Source organism: Stenella coeruleoalba, assembly GCF_951394435.1.
Source record: "Stenella coeruleoalba genome assembly, chromosome: 3".
Taxonomy (NCBI): domain Eukaryota; kingdom Metazoa; phylum Chordata; class Mammalia; order Artiodactyla; family Delphinidae; genus Stenella; species Stenella coeruleoalba.
Window position 1 is genome coordinate 124,217,852 of NC_137148.1, and position 23,447 is coordinate 124,241,298.

At 40.0% G+C, this 23,447-nt stretch overlaps 1 protein-coding gene and 1 long non-coding RNA gene across 7 annotated transcripts in view; one reads left to right on the forward strand and one right to left on the reverse strand.

Moving 5' to 3' along the window:
* Window positions 1-6,361: 6,361 nt before the first annotated feature.
* LOC307183680 lies at window positions 6,362-15,787 on the reverse strand. The gene is made up of 3 exons (XR_013827556.1): window positions 15,665-15,787; window positions 15,224-15,351; window positions 6,362-8,772 (listed from the first exon to the last, which is right to left on the reverse strand). It is a non-coding gene; the product is annotated as an uncharacterized lncRNA (long non-coding RNA).
* Window positions 15,788-15,851: 64 nt separating this feature from the next.
* Window positions 15,852-23,447, forward strand: part of FBXO38 (F-box protein 38) — a 54,849-nt gene continuing 47,253 nt past the window's right edge. For 5 of the 6 annotated variants that reach the window (XM_079916521.1, XM_079916524.1, XM_079916526.1 and 2 more), the window contains exons 1-2: window positions 15,852-15,994; window positions 22,961-23,150. In XM_079916521.1, the coding sequence (XP_079772647.1) occupies window positions 23,023-23,150 (128 nt within the window). In that variant the 5' untranslated portion in view covers window positions 15,852-15,994; window positions 22,961-23,022. Of the gene's footprint in view, window positions 15,995-16,066; window positions 16,514-22,960; window positions 23,151-23,447 lie in introns of those variants that run through there. The other variant, XM_079916522.1, reaches the window with a different exon arrangement.

Consider the following 23,447-nt stretch of genomic DNA (forward strand, 5'->3'; position numbering starts at 1 on the left):
CATTCCTAATCTGCTCATTACACAGTTCTCATGAACTTTCCAAGTCTCCCTGTTGCCTACAGACAAATTATTCTGTCACTCAAGTTCCTCTAAGACCAGCTTACTCCAACTCTGGTAATATTGAAGAAATCAGGATAAAATGGGGGAGATAACTGGTAAAATCTGAACCTGGTAGCTTCTTCCCTCACTATTCCAGCTTCCTAATCCTCAAAAGACTGAACTATAGCCAGTGCCAGAGTGGGACCACACAGGGTAGCCCAATCCAGGCACAAGAGTTAAAGGAGGGTGGATTTTGATGAACTAAAATGACTCCAGAGGCACCTGGACAATGTTTATAGTCATTATTGCCACTTCCCAGAATAATCTACTTCCCTTCTAAGAAGTTACAGATACAAAATAGTCAAGGATTAGGGCTGAATAGCCTCAGCTGCCTTTCACAGAGAAAATTCCAAAGACTCTGACTGCTGAATTTAAGAGTTTTCATGTTTGACGTCTAAAAGAAGACATATTTGATCATTATCTCCTCTCTGCACAAAACACCCGAGAACTTATATTAGAAGTCATTAAGAGATCATGCTGGGTAGAGAGTCTGACCTATGAGTTTTGTTTTAGGACATTTCGTGCCATCATTATCAAAAGAAGGCTATACAACGGAAACATATATGCTCCATAAGAGTCAACCCATTATGTGCTTCTAACAATGTTACATATTCTAACTCCTGCGTGTACTGCTTTGCGAACATGTAAGTGAAAACCAAAATCCCCAAACAGAACCCTCTTTTGAGAATCTAATGTGTAGCTGACTGATAACACTTCTACATATTTTGGAAAATGTGTGTGAACTCCTTAAGATGTGATCCTCTAAACTGAAAACAGCATCATTGGAGTTTCAGTTCTGCTGGGTGAATCCAAGGGGCGTGGGGTAACAGGGACTAAAGTGAGATTTTGAGTCTCACCTACAACTCTAGCAGAGAAGCCTCCCTCTATCAGTGTTGAACATTAAGTTTCAATATGAGGTTTTATGTGAAAAAGGTTTTGTTCCTAAAATGTTTGAAAATCATAGCTGTCAGACAAATCGCCCTTTTCAAGATAACAATTAAAGCAACAAGTCTCAGTACTTAGTCAGAAGATCTTGGGTTGAGTCCTGCCCTTGTGGTTAAGTGATACTGGGAAATCTCATAACTCCTCCAAACCTTGAGTTCTTATTTACAAATATGAGATTATATTTACTGCTTCACTTGCTAAATATGCTCTGACCACACTGACTCTTCTTTCCTAATATTTTCAAATGTACAAAGCTCTTTCCTGCTCCAGGACCTTTGGACAAACATAAGAATGTTTTCCCTATGATTTTCATAGGGCTAGTTCTTCCTCTTCATTTAAGTTTCAGCCTATATATCTCTTCCTCACAGATGCCTTCCCTGACCATTCTACCTAGCACAGATTTATCTCTGACATTTTCCACGTTAATATGCTTCTGTTTCCTTCATAATTCTTATAACTCGCACTTTATTTTCTATTTCTTTTTTAAATTAATTAATTTTTGGCTGCTTTTGGGTCTTCGTTGCTGCACACAGGCTTTCTCTAGTTGCAGAAAGCGGGGGCTACTCTCTGTTGTGGTGCGCAGGCTTCTCGTTGCAGTGGCTTCTTTTGTTGCGGAGCATGGGCTCTAGGCACGCAGGCTTCAGTAGCTGTGGTGTGTGGGCTTCAGTAGTTGTGGCTCACGGACTCTAGAGCGCAGGCTCAGTAGTTGGGGCGCACGGGCTTAGTTGTTCTGCAGCATGTGGGATCTTCCCAGACCAGGGCTCAAACCCGTGTCCCCTGCATTGGCAGGAGGATTCTTAACTACTGCACCACCAGGGAAGTCCCCTTTTTTCTATTTCTTTATTTCCTAATTTTAAGCTCCATGAAGTCAGAAGGCAGGTTTTTGATTTATTCATAGTACTTAGCACTATGTGTAGTACTTCATAAGCACTGTAAGTACTTATTGAATGAATGAATGAGTTCTTGGGGAGAATGAAAGTAATAATGGGTATAAAAAGCACTTTTAAACTTAATCCTTTATAAGTTATCTTTTTTTGAAGTTTTATCACTTGTTGTATGGACTCAATCTCTCAGAATTGACAGTGTGGTTAAGAGTGAACACTGATCCTTATTGACCTGAATTGGAATTTCAGCTCTTCTATTCAAACTATGATCTAGGACAGATAATTAACCTCAGTAATTACCTGAGAGGTTGGCCGTGAGAACTGAAAAAGATAATGCATAAAGGGAGCCTAGCATAATACCTGTCACATAGGAGACCATCAGTGTCCTTGTTATGTTGCTTCTAACTAGAGGACCAACTGCCCCAGTTTGCCTGAGACTGAGGGTTTTCCTGGGATGCAAAAATTTGAGTGCTAAAACAGGACAGTGTCGGACAGACTGGAATAGTTGTCATCTTACCATCAACATGCTTTCATACCTAGCCCCTAGTTCTCCTTCCATATTTACCAAGTCTTTCCTTCACTCAGACCATAAAACCTATATCATAGTCATCTTCAGCCAGTACTACACTATCTTCCAGACAATCTCAAAACTTCACCTTATAGGCTTCCAAGGGAGTGCTCATGATAATTCCATGGAACACACTGACATTCCTTAGAGGGAAGAGAAACTGTACAGATGACTGCTACCCCTTCTCCCAAATTTATTACTAGCTCTTCACTTCCATCCTTTCTTCAAACTTACTGTCTACCCATTTTCCTAGGATCCCAAGGTTTCAGGGAAATGAAAAGTAACTTCTCAGTGCTAAGAATTTATCCTTAGGGTTTTAGTTTAAAAGCAGGATGAATATTACTCTGTTGAAGTATATAATCCAGGTTTTAATATATTCACAGAGTTGTGAAACGATCAACACTATCTAACTTCAGAATAATTTTCATCAAAAATAAACCTGTATCCATTCTACCATCCCCCCAGTACCTGGGAATCACCAGTTTACTTTCTGCCTTTATGGATTTGCCTATTCTAGACAATCAATATAAATGGAATCATACAATATGTGGCTTTTTGTTTCCGACTTCTTTCCTTCAGCATAAGGTTATCAAGGTTCATCCACGTTGTACAATGTATCAGTTATTTAAGCTTTTTATGGCTGAGTAATATTCCATTGTATGGCTATACCACATTGTTTTTATCCGTTTGTCCATTAATGGACATTGGGTTGTATATACTTTTTGGCTATTATAAATAATATTTCTGTGAATATTCATCTACAAGGTTTTGTGTGGACATATCTTTTCATTCTCTTGGGTATATATCTAGGAGTGGAATTTCTGAGTCATATAGTAACTCTATGTCTAACATTTCACAGGATTGTCAAACTGTTATCCAAAGCAGCTGCAACATTTTACAATCTCACCAGCAATGTGTGAGAGTTCCAATTTCTCCCCAACCTCGTCAACATCTGTTATTGTCCATCTTTTTTATGACAACCATCTTAGTGGATGTGAAGTGGCATCTCATGGTTATAATTTGAATTTCTCTAGTGAGAAATGATATTTAATATCTTTTCATGGACCGACTAGCCATTTGTATATCTTCTCTGGATAAATTTCTATCCAAACTCTTTGCTGACTTTTTAATCAGATTATTTGCCTTTTTATTGTTGAGTTGTAAGAGTTCTTTATATATTTTGGATACAAGGAACTTGTATCTAATCAGATATAGATTTGCAAATATTTTCTCCCATTCTGTGCATTGTCTTTTCATTTATTGATGGTGTCCTATGAAGCACAAAAGATTTTAATTTTGATGAAGTCCAATTTATCTATCTGTTGCTTGTGCTTTGTCATATCTAAGAAACCGCTGCTTAACCCAAGGTCATAGAGATTTACTCCTGTGTTTTCTTCCAAGAGTTTTATAATTTTGACTCTTACACTTAACTCTTTGACCCATTTTGAGTTAATTTTTGTATATGGTATGAGGTAGAGGATTCAACTTCACTTTTGGTATGTGGATATCCAGTTGTCTCCACACCATTTGTTGAAGACTACTCTTTCCCACTGAAGCATCTTAACATCATTGTTGAAAATCAATTGACCATAAATATAAGGGTTTATGTCTGGACTCTAAATTCTATTCCATTGGTCTATATGTCTATCCTTATGCCAGTACCACACTGTCTTGATTTCTGTAGCTTTGCAGTAAGTTTTGAAATTAGGAAGGTGGATTCTTCAACTTTGTTCTTTCTCAAATTGTTTTGGCTATTGTGAGTGCTACAGAAAGTATTAAAGGTGGTGTCAAACAATAATGTACAGATCTGTTTAGCATAATAGTTCTAAGAGTAACATACAAGGGAAAAGTAAGTATTCTAACAATAGATGATTGGTTTCAATAATTTATAGTATATCTGCAATTAACAGTTCCTAACAGAGAAGGAAATGTGTCACTGCTTATGGTAATGCTAAAAATGTAGATGCCCCAGTGACCTCTGAATTTACTGGCAGGAAATTTAGTATTTTCCAAGGTTTTTATTTCCCAAATAGTTCTTAGCATCTCCAAAGATAGTAACAGGACTGAAGGGAAGTACAGTTTTCTCAAATTAAATCTTCTCCTTTTCCCAGGGTGGTACCGCCACTTAAACATCCTTGTCCATGCCTCTCCCTGATGTTTAGTACACCTATTTCGTGAGAATCTTCTTCTTGTCCCAGGCCAGTAGAGAAATCCATTCTGCTTCTCATGCCCAGCAGTTTCAGAGATTTCACACATAAGAATTATTTGAGTTCCCAACTTTCACAGTATCTTCTTTAGCCTATAGTTGCTTTCTTTTCAGATTATGAAGGCATTCCAAATGTGAGGCCAGAGCATGTACATAATAAGATGAGGGGCTCAAGCACACTTTTACACTGACAACACATGCGCCTCCATCCTTCAGGTTCCAGTTCAAGTTCTATCTGATACTTTCTTTCTGCATCCTGGGGCAGTCAGAAGGTTGATCTGCTTGAGAACACCAAAACTCTCTGGCTAAACATTTTGCTTAAAGGCTCATCCTTTTTAAGCCATATATGATTTTTAAAAAGTCCCACTAGACCTTACACATTAAGTTTTCTAAAAACCATCATGATACAATGTTAAGTTAAAAACGAGAAAATGTAAGGATATAAAATGATGTATACAGTATGACCAGACTTTTGAAAATATATTTATTACATACATACCAAAATATAAAATATTAAAGAGACTACATGATGGGGAGCTTTTGAAAACTTATAAATACACCTGACTTTAATTTAATGTTTATTATATGTCAGGCACTGTGCTTGATGCTACATAGGAATTATCTCATTCAATATTCAAAACAATCCTATGAAGTAGGTATTGGTATTAACTCCCATTTTATAATTGAGATTTGGAGAATTTAGGGACTTATTCAAGATCTCATAGCTCATGAGGGGAGAAACCAAGAAACAATTCCAGAAATCTAAAATTCAGAGCCCTCAAGCTTAACTTCACATTATCTTGATTAGAATCTTATATTTGGCCAGAGCCTTAGAATTTTTTAAAACAATCTCTCATTATTTGTCCATTTGTTTCATGAATCTTTAATAAACACCTAGTAAGTTCCAGACACTGTGCTAGGTGCAGGTAAAGTGAAAAAAAAAAAAGAAGAAGATACTATTACTCTCAGGCTATTACTATAAATAATACAGGTATATAATTAACAGCCTGCTAGAGTTTAGAAAGTACTTTCCTAAACAGGGCACCTATGAAACCCATACCAATACTGCATGGTAGGCAGGGATGAGATTATTCCCTTTTTACACATAAAAAGAAAAGACTCCAAAGTTAATTGCTTTGCCCAAGTCAAATAGGAAGTATTTACAGAAGATGAACAATGTTTTTTATTTCCTATGTGGCTACTGTTACTTTTTTTATTTAATGGACCACTTTTTCAAGAAAAATGCAATAACAGAAGTCCACTGACTATAATTTATCACAGAATGTAGTAATTGGCTTGCTGTTGTTATTACATTTCTGCTGAAGACAAATATTTTCCCTTATGTTTTTCCACACTGCGGTATCTATCTTTTTCTTGACCATTATGCTCTTTGCGGCCCCACAATATGAATCCTCCTTGTTTGTAGTTCATAGAGCACTTTCACTATGAGCCTCCAAGAGCCCATCTCAGTAGGTAGCCAAAATGACCATAATTATGGTGATTTTACAAATAAGAAAATTCCGGTTCAGAAAAGTGAAAAGATTTTCCCATGGTTCTTCAGGAGAGTCATTGTTTTCCCTTCCCCCTACTTCACATACAAGTTTATACATTTGCTAAAAGCGCTAATAATATTTCACCATGATTACAAATTAGAAGGGTCTCCAGAGTGAAGGGGGTATTGAAGGGAGAGGCAAATCTTTGTAGTTCCGGGTTATTTTTAAGTTAAGAGTTTACAGATCAAGACCTGTCCTTGCTTAAAATCCCTATCATGGTACAGCCAGAGTAGAAGGAAGAAAGGTTGTATTTCATACAAATTGTCACTAAATATTTATATCAATTTCTCTTAGAGCTTTGCACCTCACTCTTACAATTCAACACAGTGGAAAATGTCAGAAGGTCAAAAAATCTTGAATGTGAAGTGATTTTCCTTTGTTCGTCATGAGTGAACCGATTTGAATCAAGCATCATCTTTCCTTCAAAAAGCAGAATTCATTGTATTTTCTTATTTTTAAAAAATCAATAAATCTTATCCTATGGAAAGCTCCTCTTTAACTCAAGATATATTTAATGAGATGCACCAGAATTGTGTTTGTTTTTAGAAATACAGAGCTGAGTAGGACCCCTGAGTTTAAGCAACTGAGTGACCCCTGAGTTTAAGCAACTCACAGTCTGGTAGGCTAACTGGACAATTCATTCATTTATTCAGTAAATATTCTTTAAGGGCTTATGAAACTGAGAGACTTGGCTAGATTCTGGGTCCTCAATGGTAATCAAAATAAGTCTGTACCCTTGTGCAGTTTACAATCCAGTGAGGGAGCAAGAAAACATGATTAAAAAAATATAATAAAATGTGAGAAAGACAAAAGCAACCCATGACATCCAGGAGCTGACCATGGCATTGCTATAGTTTGGCCTTCTACTCACAGCTAGGCCTTGATGTTCTCCTGTTTATCATAAACAATTTCACAAAACATGAACATCCAACAAAGCTGCTCTGCAACCATGATGTATCAAGACAAAGACAATACTACTCCATAATTACGCCTGAACACAGGCAAAACATAAACATTACCCAAACTACCAAACATCCCCTATCTAGGCTAATATGAGTGACTGTTGCTTCTTTACCAATTACAACTTTAGCCTGTGGCTATTCTTCCCTCCTTCTAAATAAGACTTTTTAAGATACCAAATCATAGAATTACTCTCACTTCCTAAAAGCATCCAATCCAGGGCAAAGCCAGTCTTCCTTAAAATTTCCCTAAATCAACCTAATAATCCCAAATCCTACAGTAAATCCTTCCTAGTATCCTTTTACTGAGATACCCTATGGCTTCCATGCGTGTCCTCCCTCGCGGTGATGAATAATAAACCCAATTTGTCCAACTAAAGTGCTCCTCGTGGTCTTTGACAAATGCAAAACTTGAAAGTGGCAACAATACCATGCCTGTTGTTCAAACCCTCTTTTCTCACTTCTCTCTGCAGGGGCGTTGACAGGGGTATAAAGAATATGAAAATAGGTGATACTTGAACTCTTAAATTAAGGGGTAGGGAACAGTTTATTCATTTATTTATTCATTCATTGGCTTATATGCTAACTTGTTCCAAAAATAATTTAATGTGGCTGATATTATTCAGTGGATTCAGAGGTACAAAGTAGGTGGCAGCTCCCTGAGAACTGTCATATAAAGACAACACTCCTGACCTAAGGAAACACCTAAAGACAATGGAACGCTAAGGTGGAATGGGGGTACTCCAAATAACACTGATGTTTAATGGGATACCCCTTCCCTAACAGCTGAGGCTCCCTCTACCCTTTCCCCAACGAGGGATGACATATTAATCACCTGCTGTCAGGTTCTACCTGACTTCCCGTCCTTATAAGCATCTTCTTCCCTTTACTAGAGACTCTTCATTCCCATCTCCATTTTCAATTCCTATCCACTACTGGTAACAAGTCTGTTCTCAGGTTCTAAAAGAAAAATCCTCACTTTTTCCTGTTAGTCTTGAAGAACTTAAGAAGCTCTAGATCAATTCTCAGGTGAGTCCAAGTCAAGTCACTCTTAGTCAAATCTAATGATTTTCAAGTAGAGCAGTACTGTTCTCTTAAGAGGCATTTAAAAATATGTTGGGATGTGATTTTTGCTTGTCACAGTGACTGGAGTGGTAGTACTAGCATTCAGTGGATGAAGGCCCTGCAATGCACTGGACAGTCCCACACAGTAAAGAAGGGACCCATCCAAAATGCCAATAGTACTCCTACTGAGACACATCTTACCCATAGATGGAAAGTATCTATCACATCCAACCCTCCTGCTTCTCTCCATGCCCACACCAGATATCAAAAATCAATGTCAGTATACGCCACTGAGCTGAATATGGTTTCAAAAATCTTTCTCAACATAGCAATCCAAGCATGCTGTGTCTATCAGATTTGGCATGGATGACAAAATCTATCTGCCATTCTTGCCCTTACCTTTTTTTAAGACTAAGGAAGCTTCATTGTTCTTGAGATGAAGTCTTCACCTGGCACCCTGGTCCTATTCCATTTCCTTGCCTTGGTCATCTGACTGTAACAGAGAAGAAAAAACCTGAAATGTACATGATAGCCCATTCTCAAGGCTCTGTCTTCCAAACCTGACCTTTAAAGGTATAAGACTTTTCATTTGTATAGAAATAAAAAGTTGCAGAACAGAGAATAACACTGGCTTGTTAGAAGTTTACAGGAACATTGTGACCTGACCTATGTGGACAGCTGGAAGCACAAAGGATTCTGGCACCAAGAAGTTTACAACAACCAGTCACACTCCTTCCCCTTTTTGTATAAAAGCAGCCTGAATTCTAACTCGGGTAAGATGGTTCTTTGGGACACTAGTCCACCATCTTCTAGGTCTCCTGGCTTCCCAAATAAAGTTGCTATTCCTTGCCCCAATACCTCGTCTCTTGATTTTTTGGCCTGTCATGCAGTGAGCAGTATGAGCTTGGACTTGGTAACATGACTGCTCTCCCAGGTCTTCTAAGACAAGGGCCCTATCAGCAATGTGACCTCTGTGGCTGGGACCCTGCACCGTCCCAACAGGTCTAACAACAAATGCCTGCCTGCCGGCATTACCTCTCTGAAGGCTTGCTCCTGGTACAGTGAGTGAGCTACACCCTCTAGTGGGGAAACTACATGTAGCATATTGAACTTCTTTGGAAGAATAACACCCAAAAGAAAATCCAGCTCAGTGACTGAATTTTTAAAAAGGGGGGTGGGGGGATGTGAAGTGAAGTGGGGGAGGCAGGGAGGATTTCCATGGCACCTGTACTTGAAAAGTCCAGAGGAGTCTCTGAATTCAGGCATGGCTAGATACGGAGTCTCAAAAAATGTTGCCAGAATCTTTCTCTCTCCATGTTTTGGATCCATCCATGCTCTCCTCGAGGTTGTCTTCATTCTCAGGCTTTGACCACCCCATCCCGTTCCCATTGCAGTGGTAGACACTGGTAGTTCTAGAGATACAACTTCAGTAGAAGAGAACTTTCCTTTCTCAAAACAAAAGATTTGATGCTTATTAGACTAGTTGGGACAGGACTGCTGAATCAGTCTTTAGTGCTACAAGCATGCTTAACTATTACTGAAATTGAAATGGACTGATTTACAAGGCATTGCAGGAGCCAGGGGCGAGACAGCCCTGCTACGTGGACTAGAAGAGGATAAAGAACTGTTCCCCAAAGGAATATTGAGGCACTACTGCCAGGAGAAATGAAAGAAGTCAAGCAAAAACAACATGCATTGACACTACCCTTTCTGGATGCCATTTTTCCCTCCTCTGAATCTGAGGCTGTCCTCAGGCCTGCCCAGAGCTCAATCCCCTGCTATTTTTCTGCCTCTACAACACTTAAGTGTTTAGCCTATTCGTATCATAATAAGTTATGGTACTCCCAGGAGCTGAAACACTTTACTATATTGGCAGAAGGCAAGGAAATGTCACCCAGAGAGCTAAAGCTTCTGGAAAATACACTTTCGTATCCATACAAAATCATTTGACATCCTGGCCCACAAACCATGGGCAGTCTGGTGTCCTCCCAAATTCAGAGGACCGCAGGGCATTTACGTTCTCATGGTTCCTTCTTGCTCTGTATCCCTAATTTTGCAGAGCTCTCCAGCAGCCCCTCATTTCACCTTTTAATACTGACACCTCATTCTCCACCACTTTGGTGCAGGTTAGACTCTCCCCATCTTCCTTCATTCCTCAAGCACTATTGGGGGTAACAAACGTTTTCTGAACGTCTGGGATAATAGAGGAGATTAATGGCTAACGTAGCATAGGAAATATATTAGGACTATTCTGGTTAAGAGTGATGAAATCTAACTGAAACTTAGGTCAAACAAGAATTGTGTGGGTTCATGTGATTAGGAGGATCCAGGGTGGGTCTTAATTCAAGCACCGCAGTATCCCCAGACTTAAGCAATGCCAGGAGTTTTACTCTCCACCTCTGCCCTTTGCTAGTCTATGAATTTCATTACATGCTGGTTTCATCATCTCCCATACAGACTCCATCTACATGATGATATAATGGCTGCTACCACCCCCAGGCAGGTGTTCTCATAGTTCAAGAGCCAAAAGGAAAAGGGTTGGGGGTGGGAAGAAGGGAAATCATGGGGCTTAGCCACCCCCCCATCAATATGCAACTGCAATCCCCCAGTACAGGGAATTGAATTTTTTAAGTAAGTGTCTTATAACCTCCAAAAGATTAAACGTAAGCATAGAAATGAGGAATAAATCACATCTATATTGTAGTTTGGGTTAAGAAACAGTCTACAAATAATTGTAATTTAAAATATTTATATTTTAAGAAAATATAGCATAGTAAAGAATATGATGGATGAATCTTATGTTTCCAACTTGAAATTTTTAATTATTGATTTAAATTTAGAATTTTAAGAGAATAAAAATTTTATTAAGACTGTAAATGTTATTGGCATTTTGAAAAGTTGTCATTTGCCATATTTATGTTTAATTGAATAGACTTGTAACATTTACTTGTGAAGGTTTTTTGTTAAACAATTGAAGTGCTTAAAAGCAAAAATTGAGTGTATTTATCCTTTCCTTAATCCCTTCTTCAACTAAACTTAACTGTGTGCCCAGCCCCCCGTTTATGTTTGAGAAACTGATTCACCTGGATGTTTATTTGATTGTCTCCACTTACCAAACTGCAGGTAGAAACATATCCACTTATCATCATTGTTCCCTTGCACCTAGTCCAATGCCTCGCCCCCAAAATATTTGTTGAATGAATTAATGAACCATGTCAGGCTCAAAATGCAACCAGCTTTTGAAAACTACAACTGCTTTCTACCTGCTACTTTTGGAATTTAAGGGAGATCAGTTTCCATCTCAGTATTGGGCTCACCTAGCTGGGCCCAGTTCACCAGCACTTTCCATTTCTTTCCTTGTAACAGCTGGATGAGGTTGATTCACCTTCTACTTATGGGGGGGCAACTTGCTCATTTAGTCAAGGTCAGGAGAGTCATAGGGTATGTAAGGGGAAACAGTGAGTCCTGTGTGCACATAGGACGTGACGTTTGTGAAGCAAAATGAGATTGAAATGGTAGGCTGCAACCAATGAATACTGGGCCTTGGAAGTCTGATTAACAAGTTACAAATGTATACTTCAAGGTTTAAAGTTGAAGAAAAAATGAGCCATTGACACATTACCCAGTGTGCTTTAGGAAGATTAATCAGATTGTTATTTGGAGGAAAAATGATAAGATTGCACAAGAGGAATATGGGTTTTGAAGTAAGACAGGGAAAATTTCACAATGATTATCTTTATTTACTGGCTGTGTGAGCTTTAGCAAAATACTTAACCTCTCTGAACCTGAGATACATTACCTGTAAGATGGGGCAAGCAATACTTACAACAGAGTTCATAGGGATTAAATATAATCATGTATTTAAAAGGGTTGGTAGAGAGACATTGTGATTAAAAAAATACAAAACAAAACGATAAGAATTTGCAAGAGAGACACTAGAGCCAGGATGATGATACAGAGACACAACTAAGAAGTAGTGACAGAGAAGCTCATGGGGGAAGGAGAAGTGAGCTGAAGAGGGTGTCTGTAATTACTATTTCAAGTGTAGCTGCATAGAGCCTGGACTCACTCAGTGTCTTCTGTGCTGCTTGGGCATCCTGACATTCCACTGTGCCAGGATTTCCCAAATTTCACTCAAGTGTTCTTGTAGATGATGTCTCCCAGATTACCTAGGAGCAGAGACTGTTTCCTAGTCATCTTTGCAGCCCTGTCTAACATATTCCCAGGTCCCATGTAGTCTCTTAGTAAACGTTGGCTGATGGTAAATAGCTCTTGGCATTTCAAACAACATTTTTTCTAAAAAAATAACTTATTTACTCTCACACCTCTAGAGATCAGGCTAAAAGATCAGCACTAGAAGCAGTGACAGGGAAAACACAGTAAGGCTATTTATTTATTTGTTATTTTTTTCTGCTGCACCATGCAGCACGCGGGATCTTGGTTCTCCGACCAGGGATGGAACCCATGCCCCCTGCAGTGGAAGCACAGAGTCTTAACCATTCGACCTCCAGGGAAGTACCAAGGCTAATTATTTAAAAGAAAGCTTTTTGAGTTTCTGAAGTTTCATTCTAAATCTTTTCACTTTCTTGGGACATAACCTTGATCTTGAACAGTATGGTCCAAATTAAAAATGATAAACAAGGGCCTTGTTCCTTTATGCTCACTCCGACCTCATGTTTATAAAAGCCTCCTATGCAGCCTTTTCTTTTCTTTTTTCCTTTTGTGTGTGTGCGTGTGTGTGCATGCCTAATCTACCACCTTGTGTTTGGTTTTGAAACTTCGATTCCCTACGCACATACCTACGTACAACATCCTTTCACAGCATTTCCTTATGTAACTTGGGAAAATTTATGATGCTTTTGAAAGTGAACTTCATGCTAAGAATATCACAACCTAAGAATTCAGCCCTTGCAACTTCAAACACTGCTGAGAAGAAGGAAGAAAAAGAGGCTTCCGAAGAATCAAACAGTAACTGCTAACCTTTGCGGAATATTTACTATGTGTCAGGCACTCTTTAAGTGGATTACAAATATTACCTCACAAAACACAAATGAGAGAAAGGTGGTGGAGAAATTGGAACCCTTGCACTGTTGGTGAGATTGTAAAATGGTGCAACTGCCATGGAAAAATTAAAAATTACCATGTGATCTAGCAATCCCACTTTGGGGTACATATCCAAAAGAATGGAAAGCTGGATCTAGAAGAGATATCTGCACACTAATATTACCTGAAGCATTATTCACAAATGTCTATTCACAACAGACGTTTGGGAAGCAACCCAAATGTCCACTGATGGATGAAAGAACAAAATATAATACATGCATACAATGCAATATGATTCAGCCTTAAAAAGAAAAGCCTGATACATGCTACAGCATGGATGAACCTTAAAAACATTATGCTAAGTGAAAAAAGCCAAACAAACAGGGACAAATATTGTCCACTTATATGAGGTACAGGGAGTAGGACGGTGGTTGCCAGGGGCTGTGGTGGGCAGGTGGGGGTTGTTACTTAGTGGGCATAGAGTTTCAATTAGGGGGGATGAAAAAATTCTGGAGGTGGATGGCAGGGCAGTTGCACAACAATGTAAATATTCTTAATGCCAATGAGGTACTTAATGCCACTGTGCACATAAAATTGGTTAAAATGGTAAACTGTGTTATGTGTATTTTACCACAATTAAAAAGAAATCATGTGAAGAATCATTCATGTACAGACTCAAGACTGTACTGGTGGGGCTACCAGCCTTCCTTTTTGATGCATGTGCTAATAAAATCTACATACATCCCTCCAAGAACAAACAGTTAAAAACAAACAAATGAGGTAAATTAAAGCGTGGTAAATTAAAGATGGCCATAAATTCTTTGCTACTCGTTCAATTAAGAGGAGGAATCTTCCCTATCTCCCCTTGAATCTGGGGAGATTCCTTGATTAACAAAATGTGACAGAAGTAACTTCTACTCCCAAGGCTAGATCATATGAAGTCCTGTCCTTGAGCTTCCTGCTGTATGGCTTGGAACAGCTCACTTTCTGCTCTATTTCCGAGTGTTCCCTATCAGAACCCAGCGATTTGCCCTGAGAGATCCAAACCAGAGGGAGAAGACCATGTGTAGGCACTCTGGTGGATAGCTCTAGATGAGCCCCTAGAGGGTTTACACCTTAAAGTGCCTACAATATAATCTCCATTGGAGCCCAAAGTTAACTAAAGTCTCAGCTGACATCGAACTTCAAATGCATGAAACCCCCATCTAGAACTGCCCAGCTGAGCCCAGTCAACTCACAGAATCCTAACAAATTATGTGTTAGCCACTAAATTCTGCAGTGGTTTGCTATGCAGGTACCACAATGATGTCCATTTTTACCTAACAAACCCAAGGCTTAGAGCTGACATCTCAAGGTCACAGAGCGAGTACTCTATGGTTGCTTGAACCTGCAGATGTGGACTGCAATACGGAGGACCTACTGTAAAGTTATAAATGAATTTTTGGCCCCTAATCCCAGAGGTATTCAAGGGTTACCTGCACTTAGGGGCAAGAACTCGGGATTTGGAGGGTAAAAATCTGGGTTTCTGTCTAGCTGTGTGACACTGAGAAATTACCTATGTAGACATCGAATGCTGCCTGCCATTTCAGTTAGCAAAGAATGGTGTGGCCGTCAAGCCATCAATCACTGCAGCTGTCCCTGAAGGTGCACCCTACGGGGAGTCAGGATGGAGAAAAACAGGATTACAGACCCTAGACGCTTACGGTACATATCAAAGGAATGATTTCAATAAGCCCAGATTCTCACATCTTCTCATACATAAAAAAGAGCTAAAGTCACTAATTTGACATGTCTGTTTTTTCTTTAATCAGCAGTAATATTTTCATGTTCAACTACCTGTTTTTGTTTTGCGTTTTGTTTTCTTTTGCAAAATCTCCTACATATCTTGGTTCCTCCGTTACCTCTTCAGAACAGTCCGTCGGAGATATCTGAGAGGCTGTCTCCCGGGCTCAAGTCCTCAGCAAGTGCGCTGAATAAAACATAATTCTCAACTTCCAGGTTGTGCATTTTTTTTCAGTCCATATCCTCTCTGAAGATAAGTTTTATAAGGAAAAAACAAAAAACGGGTTAAACTGACTCCTGCCCATACGTCACGGTGTCAGGGAGTTTTCAATGAGACAATGACGTGAAAACCCTTTAGAAACTATAAAATATTGTAAATTACGTGTAGGGACAATGCCACAAAAGTAGGGAAGGGCTTATTTAACATTGACATCTTTAACTGCCCCCCCCCCCCAAAAAAAAAGGATTTTCTGTTTTCAGGTGAACGAATTCTGGAAATATCGCTACTGGAACCTAGCTCGCTACTTTACAAAAGAGAAACGCGAAAACCGAAAGCTCACCCAAAGCCAACAAAAAACAAACCGCAGAATCACGAGCATTTATCCGGCGTCCGACGCTAGACGCTTTGGGCGTGGCGTCGCTGTCACGTGAATGAAGGACGCGCCCCCAGCGCGCTCCGAAACGCCACGCTTAACATGGCTGCCGGGCCTGGACACCCGCGCCCCACACCCAGCATGAGCATGGGGAGCGGGCCCAGCCCGGGATACCAACACTCCGGAAGTGCCCGAGGGGCGGCGGAAGCGGAAGCGCCCCGGCGGTGGGGGCCGCGGGAAGTGTATGTTGCGTTTCTCCCTCCCTCCACCACTACAACAAACGGAGGGCTGGCGTAGGTGAGGCGGCGGCCGGGTGGGCTGGGGGCGGGCGGCGGACTGCAGAGCCCGGGGTGCGTGCGGCGGGTGGAGGCGGCTGGATGGGGCTCTGCGGCCCCCGACCGCTCGGGCTCTATGTCTTCGGCCCCTTTCGGGCCTAGAGCTCCCCGAAGAGCCGGGATTGGGTTTGTGGTTCTTGGCCTTCTAGGCCCTGGTGACAGGGTTTGCCACCTTGCCTGAATCTGGTCCAAGATCCCAGGATACAGAACCCTCCCTGAGTCTTGATTTTCTCAACAAAATGGGGACTTTTGGCCTGGCCAACTTCTGGGACCCCATCCCACTCTGGGCGTCAGAAGTTCCACGATTTTAACGTTAAGTCAGTGTTTAAGCCCGTGTGTTAAGGACTGTAGTCAGCTTACTGAGGAGATGTTCTGAGCAGGACGCAGTGAATACATCTTTGAGAGGCGGCCAGCTAAGGGATCGGGAGCCCGGAGTTCTAGACTTACCTCGTCCACCGACTCACTCTCTGACCTTGCCCAGGTCCGTTACCCTCTCTGTGCCACGGTTTACGTATCTGTAAAACGAAGGTGTTGGATGCTTCTGATCCCCCTCCTAGCTCTAAAATCAGGTTCTCAACTCCCTTTCAAGGAATCTTACCTTAGAGACAGGCCAGAAAAGCATCTCTTCCCTGCATTTTGTGTAGCCAGGATGACTTATCAGAGGTGTCTACCATGTTTCTTTCCAGACGCCAAATCGGCCAAGGGCAACTGGCACTTCGTAAGGTTCCTATGTTTCCTGTGTAGTGGAAAGCTCTGTCCTGAAGACTTTGTTTTAGAAACCTATACCAGCAGTGTAAAACACGCAAATGTGAAACATAGGAAACCTTTGTTTTTTATCTTAAAACTGCTATTAAATTGCTGGATTACCATCCTATTTCTGGACTGGAGATTTCTCATCTGACAAACGAATAAGTTAGATTAGGTCACAGGTTCTTAATCCCCTTTCCCATAGTCTGCACGAATGAAGAATAAAATAATGGCTCCATAAAGCCATGATTTTCTGGGGGAGGGAAGAGGTGAGGTGTGGAGAGTACATATTATGTAGCCATATAGATTGAAAAATCTGTGCTTGTAATTTTTAACTTTTTTTGACAATTACTGGTCTAGGTTATCACTAAGGTTCTTTCTCTTTAAAATTTGTGATGCTGTGATTCTTATGTCCTCTTTGGGTAAAGAATATAGACTTGTGTGTTTGTTTAAATGACTGTGTGCCTGGAAGTACACACTTTAGTTAAAAAAAGATACACAATGGGAGAAGAAGGAAAAGCTAGATTACAGTAAGGAAAAGTGACATAGTGAAATAAAATTGAACTTGAACTAGAGTTAAAGACATGGATCCTTGTTTCAGCACTGGTATTGGTACTTTCTGGGTTTGTGACTTTGGGCAAGGCAGCTTACCTCTCTGGTTCTTACTTTCCTTATCTTGGAAAATGAAAGATTGGACTGGATGACTCCTGGACATTTTCAGTACTATAATTCTGTTTTCTTATTTGTTTTTTATCTGACCAGCTTGGTGGATGTGGTGCGGCATTTCTTTAGGCAAGAGAGACTGTTCTAGGAAGTAGACATAGAAGATCTATGATGAGGAATGGTGTCAAATTGACATGCAATATTACATTGATATGAGCAAGCTGAAGCCAATAGAAACTGAAGAAGGGTGTTAGAAACCTGAAGGGCAGGGGAGCCCTTGACCAGATAGGATGATTGAAGACATTGGGAAGTTTTAAATGGGAGAGAGATATTTTTGGTGAGGTTAATGAAGGGGAATTTAAGTTATAGTAATTGAAGTGGCTGAGTTGTCAGAAACTGTTGGTAGAATCTGTCTCTACTGTGAGACTGTAAGCTTCATGGGAGGAAAGACTTTGTCACCACCTAGCACCTAATAGGCAATAAAAAAGTAGTCGAGTGAGTGGTTGGTTGGATGGACTGATGAATAGATAGAAAATAACAATTCTCTGGAGAAACTCCTTTTTAAAAAATTGCTATTAATTAGATACAGAATGGGGAAATTGATTCAGCATTGTGAAAGTTTCATAAAAGAAGAGGTCCCTAAGTTTTCTCATTAGTTGTAAGGTAAGTCGGTTTATCGCTGCCCTATAAAGTATGTTAGTAAGAGACAAACACGTACCTTGGAGGGTCCAGTGTGATCTGAGTAAGAGAGTAATTAGAAGAATAAGACAGGGATGAAAGAGGATGTTGACAAGATGGAACAGGTGTAAGAAGATTTCTAAGTTGTGCGTAGGGACTAAAAGAGTAGGTTTATATAGGACTTTTATAGGTATCAACGATTGTCAGAATTGTGTACAATACATGTTAAAACCTCTATAATGAAAGTAGAGAATAAAAAGGAAAATGATTTTTGCAAGCAAGGAAATGTTGGTGCTCCTCAACAAGAGGTTGAAGTAGCCTGGAGGGTTAAGGTTTAAAAGATAGGGATAAATCTGGGAGCAACCAGAATGAATTAACTTAGTAGAGGATAGTGTAGTCTAGTTTGGGATAGGAGGAGATTTGAACCGGCAGGTTGCAAGGAGAGGAGCACACCTATGTGTTAATGAGAAGGACCTTCCTTACCTTGTTGGGTTTCTCAAGTTTAAAGAATGCTCAGAAACAATTCAGGCTTACTACTTAGAACATACTTGGGCCACTAGGACAAAAGTGATGCTTCCTGTGGCTAAGGTCTGCTAAACAGCCAGCCACAGGATGACTGTAGGAGACCCAGGGCTGCTGTAGGCTACTGTGTGTGAGCCAAATTAGATGGACCACAAGCTCTAATTTGTGAAGGAGGGTGTGGTCAGCAGCAGTTCTATCAGAGCATCGAGAAGTGCATCTCCAAGCACTGGGGCATAGCTCTGGAATGTAGGCAGCCAGCCGAGCTGCAAAGGATTGACTTGATGACAGGTTGTATAGTGTAGGCTGAGAAATCTGAATCCCAGCCTGAACTCTGACACTTAATATAAGCCCTTGGCAAGTGACTTATACCCTGTGGTTCTGTTTGTCCATCTAAAAATTGAGGGACCAGCCTTGGATAGGGTCCTCTGGATGAGCTTCCATGTCTCTGTGAAGCCCCTGAAATTATATATGAGTCTGGGTGTGTTTTGTTTTTGTCTTGGGGGGATGTACAGCTTTCATATAGTCTCAGATGGGTTTGTGACCCACAAAAAATTAAGAACTGTGTGACCCTTTAAGTCTGTGAAGGACTCTTCACCTTTTAACTTTCTGGGATTCAAAATGATATTTCTTTGAGGTTTAGAATCTCAGCCGCCAGAACTTGCTGACCCTAAAAAATGACACCTAGTGCTGCAAAATGTAGTCTCTGCATATTTATACCCACTTGTTATTTATACTCACCTCTCCCTTACCCTCCATAACTCCTCTGCTAGGCCCGTTCCTATGTGTCATCTTTATCTACTGTTGATAACTGGAATTCCCTCTTTTCCTCTACTTGCTGCTGCTTTGGACCTTCTCTACCTTATTGAGTTTCTCAAGTGGTGAGTGGTGATATTTTGGAGATAGGGGTAGGAAGAAACCAAGACACAGAAGACCAGTCATGGCAGTTTTCTATTCTCACCTGCTTTTATCCCTCATCCCACTAAAAGACAAGCAATTGAGAGAGAACATGCACGTATAAAAGAGACTCTGTCATCACTAGGTCTCCGTCTTTCATGGTGTTTTCTTTTCAAACAGGGATACCAGGCCTCTGTACTCAGTGCCTGGGATGAAATGCTCTCAGCCTAGTCCAGTCATGTATTTCACTTAAGTGATGATGAAGCCAGCTTTAGTTGAAACAGTTGTGTGGGGTTTTTTTGTTGTTGTTTGTTTTTTTAAGTAGAGTTTGAATGGTGGTGAGGGCAAATAATTGAGTCCTTGAATGAGCCTTTTATCTCCTTAATATTGCCAGGGGCACCTACTTGGACTGGAGAGGACTGAGGAATTTCCTCCAGCTATGGGTCCTGAACTGTTAAAGCCCCTAGATGGAAGATGGCGGTCTTATCCTTTACCCCAACGTTCATCTCCACAAGTCCCTTTCCCACCGAAGCCTTGTAGCAGGGGAGTCACTACTCCACCTGCTGCCAAATAAATAGCTCTGTGATCAAGTTTTCAGTTCTAGATGTGATATGGGAACTATGTTACAATTTCACCTAAATTTTTGTTGTAGTCCTCTTAATTTAGGCCCTTTGGTAGTAGTGTTAATGCATAGTAGGTTAAATGGATCTTTGTGGGCTTGCTGGAGACTTAACCTAACCTCTCTATAATGTTGTATAATGTCATATCTGTGAGTAAATATTTTTGTAAGTTCTAAACAAGGGAACTTTATATAAACTCAGTGATATTTAAGGTGCAATCTATTGGTTTAAAATTTCAAGTGTATGTTGTGCACTGGAGCTACTAAATCTGATTCACACAAAACCACAGTATTGCAAAATAAGGAGCAATAAAAGGTGGAGTCATAAGATGAGGGTGGAAATTATTAAGTGGTGTGGATTTGCTGAAGGAAAAGAAGGGGGAAGGGCCAAGAAGGATTTTCACTTAGAGGATGAAATCAAGAACGTGGTATCCATGAACGGTTAGAGTTGTCAAAGGTGAGGGTGTAAAAGGTGAAGCATGTGCTAAATAACATAGCTGGAGAATTAATCCATGGTTGGATTGGTCTGTACTGGTTTATAGCCTTGTCAGCGTATTTGAATGCCTCAGTGTAGCTAATTGTTATGTGTTCCTATTGGAGTAAAGTATGATTGCATTTTTGCCAGGGTTACAGGCTTGTTTCTGAGATCACTGAGTGCTGTGGTGGCAAAAATAGGAGCGTGAAATGGTTCTTAGCAGCCTTGCAGCTACTGGGCACATATGGAATAATGGAAAGACTGATGGATATTCACACATCAGACGTGTGATTTGTTATCACCCAGTGGCAGGAGATTGAGATTCTCTTCCTTTTCCTGGCAGAGACATGATCAATATAATACTATCCAAGTTGCTATGGGAGAAGCTAATGTTAGTTAAGTCTCACAGGGAGCTCAGAAGAGGAGTTTAGTAGGAGACGTTTTTTCAGAGGACTTAACGTTTAACTAGATTTTGAAGGCAGAATAGTGGTTTTCCAGGCCAAAAAAAAGAAGGAAGGGAAGGACATTAGATTTAATAGCTTACTAGGAATAAAAGATGAATGTTAAACAAATGGATGAACTGGGATACTGGTGTGGCTGGAGTGAGCAAGTGATAAGAAGTGAAAGATGAGATTGGAAAGGTGGCTTGGTCAGGTTGGAAAGATTTTATCCTCTGCAAACTAGGATTTCTTGTAGGCTGATTTGGTTTCTGTTTGATCATGTGTATTAAATTTCTTTAAAAACAAATTCAGTGAACTCATGTACATGTAGCTCATGTACCTACTCTTTGCAGAATTCCTTAAGTCCATACTACTAACTGCCTGTTGATATTAATCCATACACAATTCTAAAAACTTATTTCTTTGGTTTCCCAGGCCATAGCTGATTAGAAGCAGCAAATTAGAGGTGTGTGTGTGTGTTTGGGTGGAGTGCAGGGAGAAGCAAGCATGCTGACACCTGTCAGAAGTCACAGTGCATAACCTTTCAGTGAGGGGAGAAGAGACCAGAAAACACACACACACACACACACACACACACACAAGAAATAAAAGAATTCACTTAGCCTTGTAGTTTGCTCCCATATGCTGCTGAAGCAAAGGAACCTCAGAAACTCCATATAGTTCAGGAGTCCTTGAGACTATATTGCAGAATATAATGTGTATTCAAATGATAACCTCAGGTCATCAAGAAAAGATTACACTTTTATTGCAACTCTGTAAGAAAATGGAAGCATGGGGTCCACTTTAGAAACTTTTGATAGTAACAGATTATAATAAAGAAAAAGCATTGGTGCATAAAAGGGAGCAAACACTTTAATCCAGAGATTGACAGATTTGCGACAGCAGTTATTTGCATCACTGTAGCATGATTAAGCTCTGAACTCTACAGTTCTCTCACTTTGAATCCAGATAAGTTTCCCGAATTTTACCAGAGATAATTGATAATGCTGTTTAAAGGACACTGTTTTCACATAGTTCCCTCTTAACCTGATCTGCAAAATAAAACAAACCTCTGGGCAGAAGTTCGCTCATCTGACTTCTATGTTATTTCCCCCACTCCGTTCCTCTTCCTTTCTCTTCTTCCTTCCTCACTAAAGCTTATTTTAAAAACAAACAAAACATACATCTGATACATAAGTGAATTAACCTCTGCTCCTTAATACTTATGGGAGAGGGTGAGGGAGAAGGGTTGTTTTATTCTTCCTCTGAAATTGCATGTAAAATTAAGTAGTTTTTTTGGTTATTGCTTTTTGTGGAGAAGGTTAATAGTTTTTTTTTTTTTTTATCAAATTCGTAAAGGGATATGTGACCCACCAGTGAAATCTGATCCCCTCACTTTATAGGTGGGAGAAGGAAGAATTTAAAAGGTGATTCAAGTTCATAGAAGTAGTTTGTGGCAGATCCAGGACTAGAATCCAAGAGTCTTCTCCTTTCTGCTGTGTTGGGGCAGTCCTAGAATCACAAGCGCCTGGAGTTGGAAAGGGTTTTGTTTGTCTAGTTTAATCTTATCTTACATATGAGGAATTTGATGCTTGGAGAAATTGAGTGAATTAGCTAGGAAGCAACAGAGTACGAATAGAATCCAGGACTCCTGATTCCTTGGATTTTTGCTCATTCTAAGTAATGCATTTTTATCTCTACTGCTGTTCAGAAAAAAGATGTTCTGTGCCTTTTCGTGTAGTATTTTTATTAATTTGAATGTAGTCTGTACCATTGTAATAGCACTACCTTTGTGTGTCTGTATTCTAAAATAAACATTGTTTTACCAAGATAATTTCTGCATCTGGGTTTCGTGTGTTTTAGTCTATTCTAATCACTGCTTGCTTTCAGGTCTTTGAACTCAAGTAACCAAAAGGAGAGATTTGCTCTTTGATACTGGAGATAACGCAGCAATGGGTCCACGAAAGAAAAGTGTTAAAACGTGTCTCATGAACAATGATATTCCTGAAGAGACAATATCAGATGAAACAAAGGACTATATGAATCAACTTTCACATGAAGTGCTTTGCCATATTTTTAGGTAAGATTTTGTTTGGTTGATTTTAACCTACATGGAATGTATAGTATGTAGGAGCAAATGCTAGAGCTATGCTGTCCAATGTGGTAGTCACTAGCCACATGTGGCATTTAAATTAAATTAAATTAAAGATCCAGTATGGCTAGTGGCTACAGTATAGGACAGTACAGACAGTGAAGATAGAGAATATTTCCTTTATTGGAGAAAGTTTTATTGGGCAGCCATTATCTAGACTGTGTTAACATTCCAGGCTTCTTGGAATTCTTACTGACTGATAGATTTGTTGACTTTTATTATTAC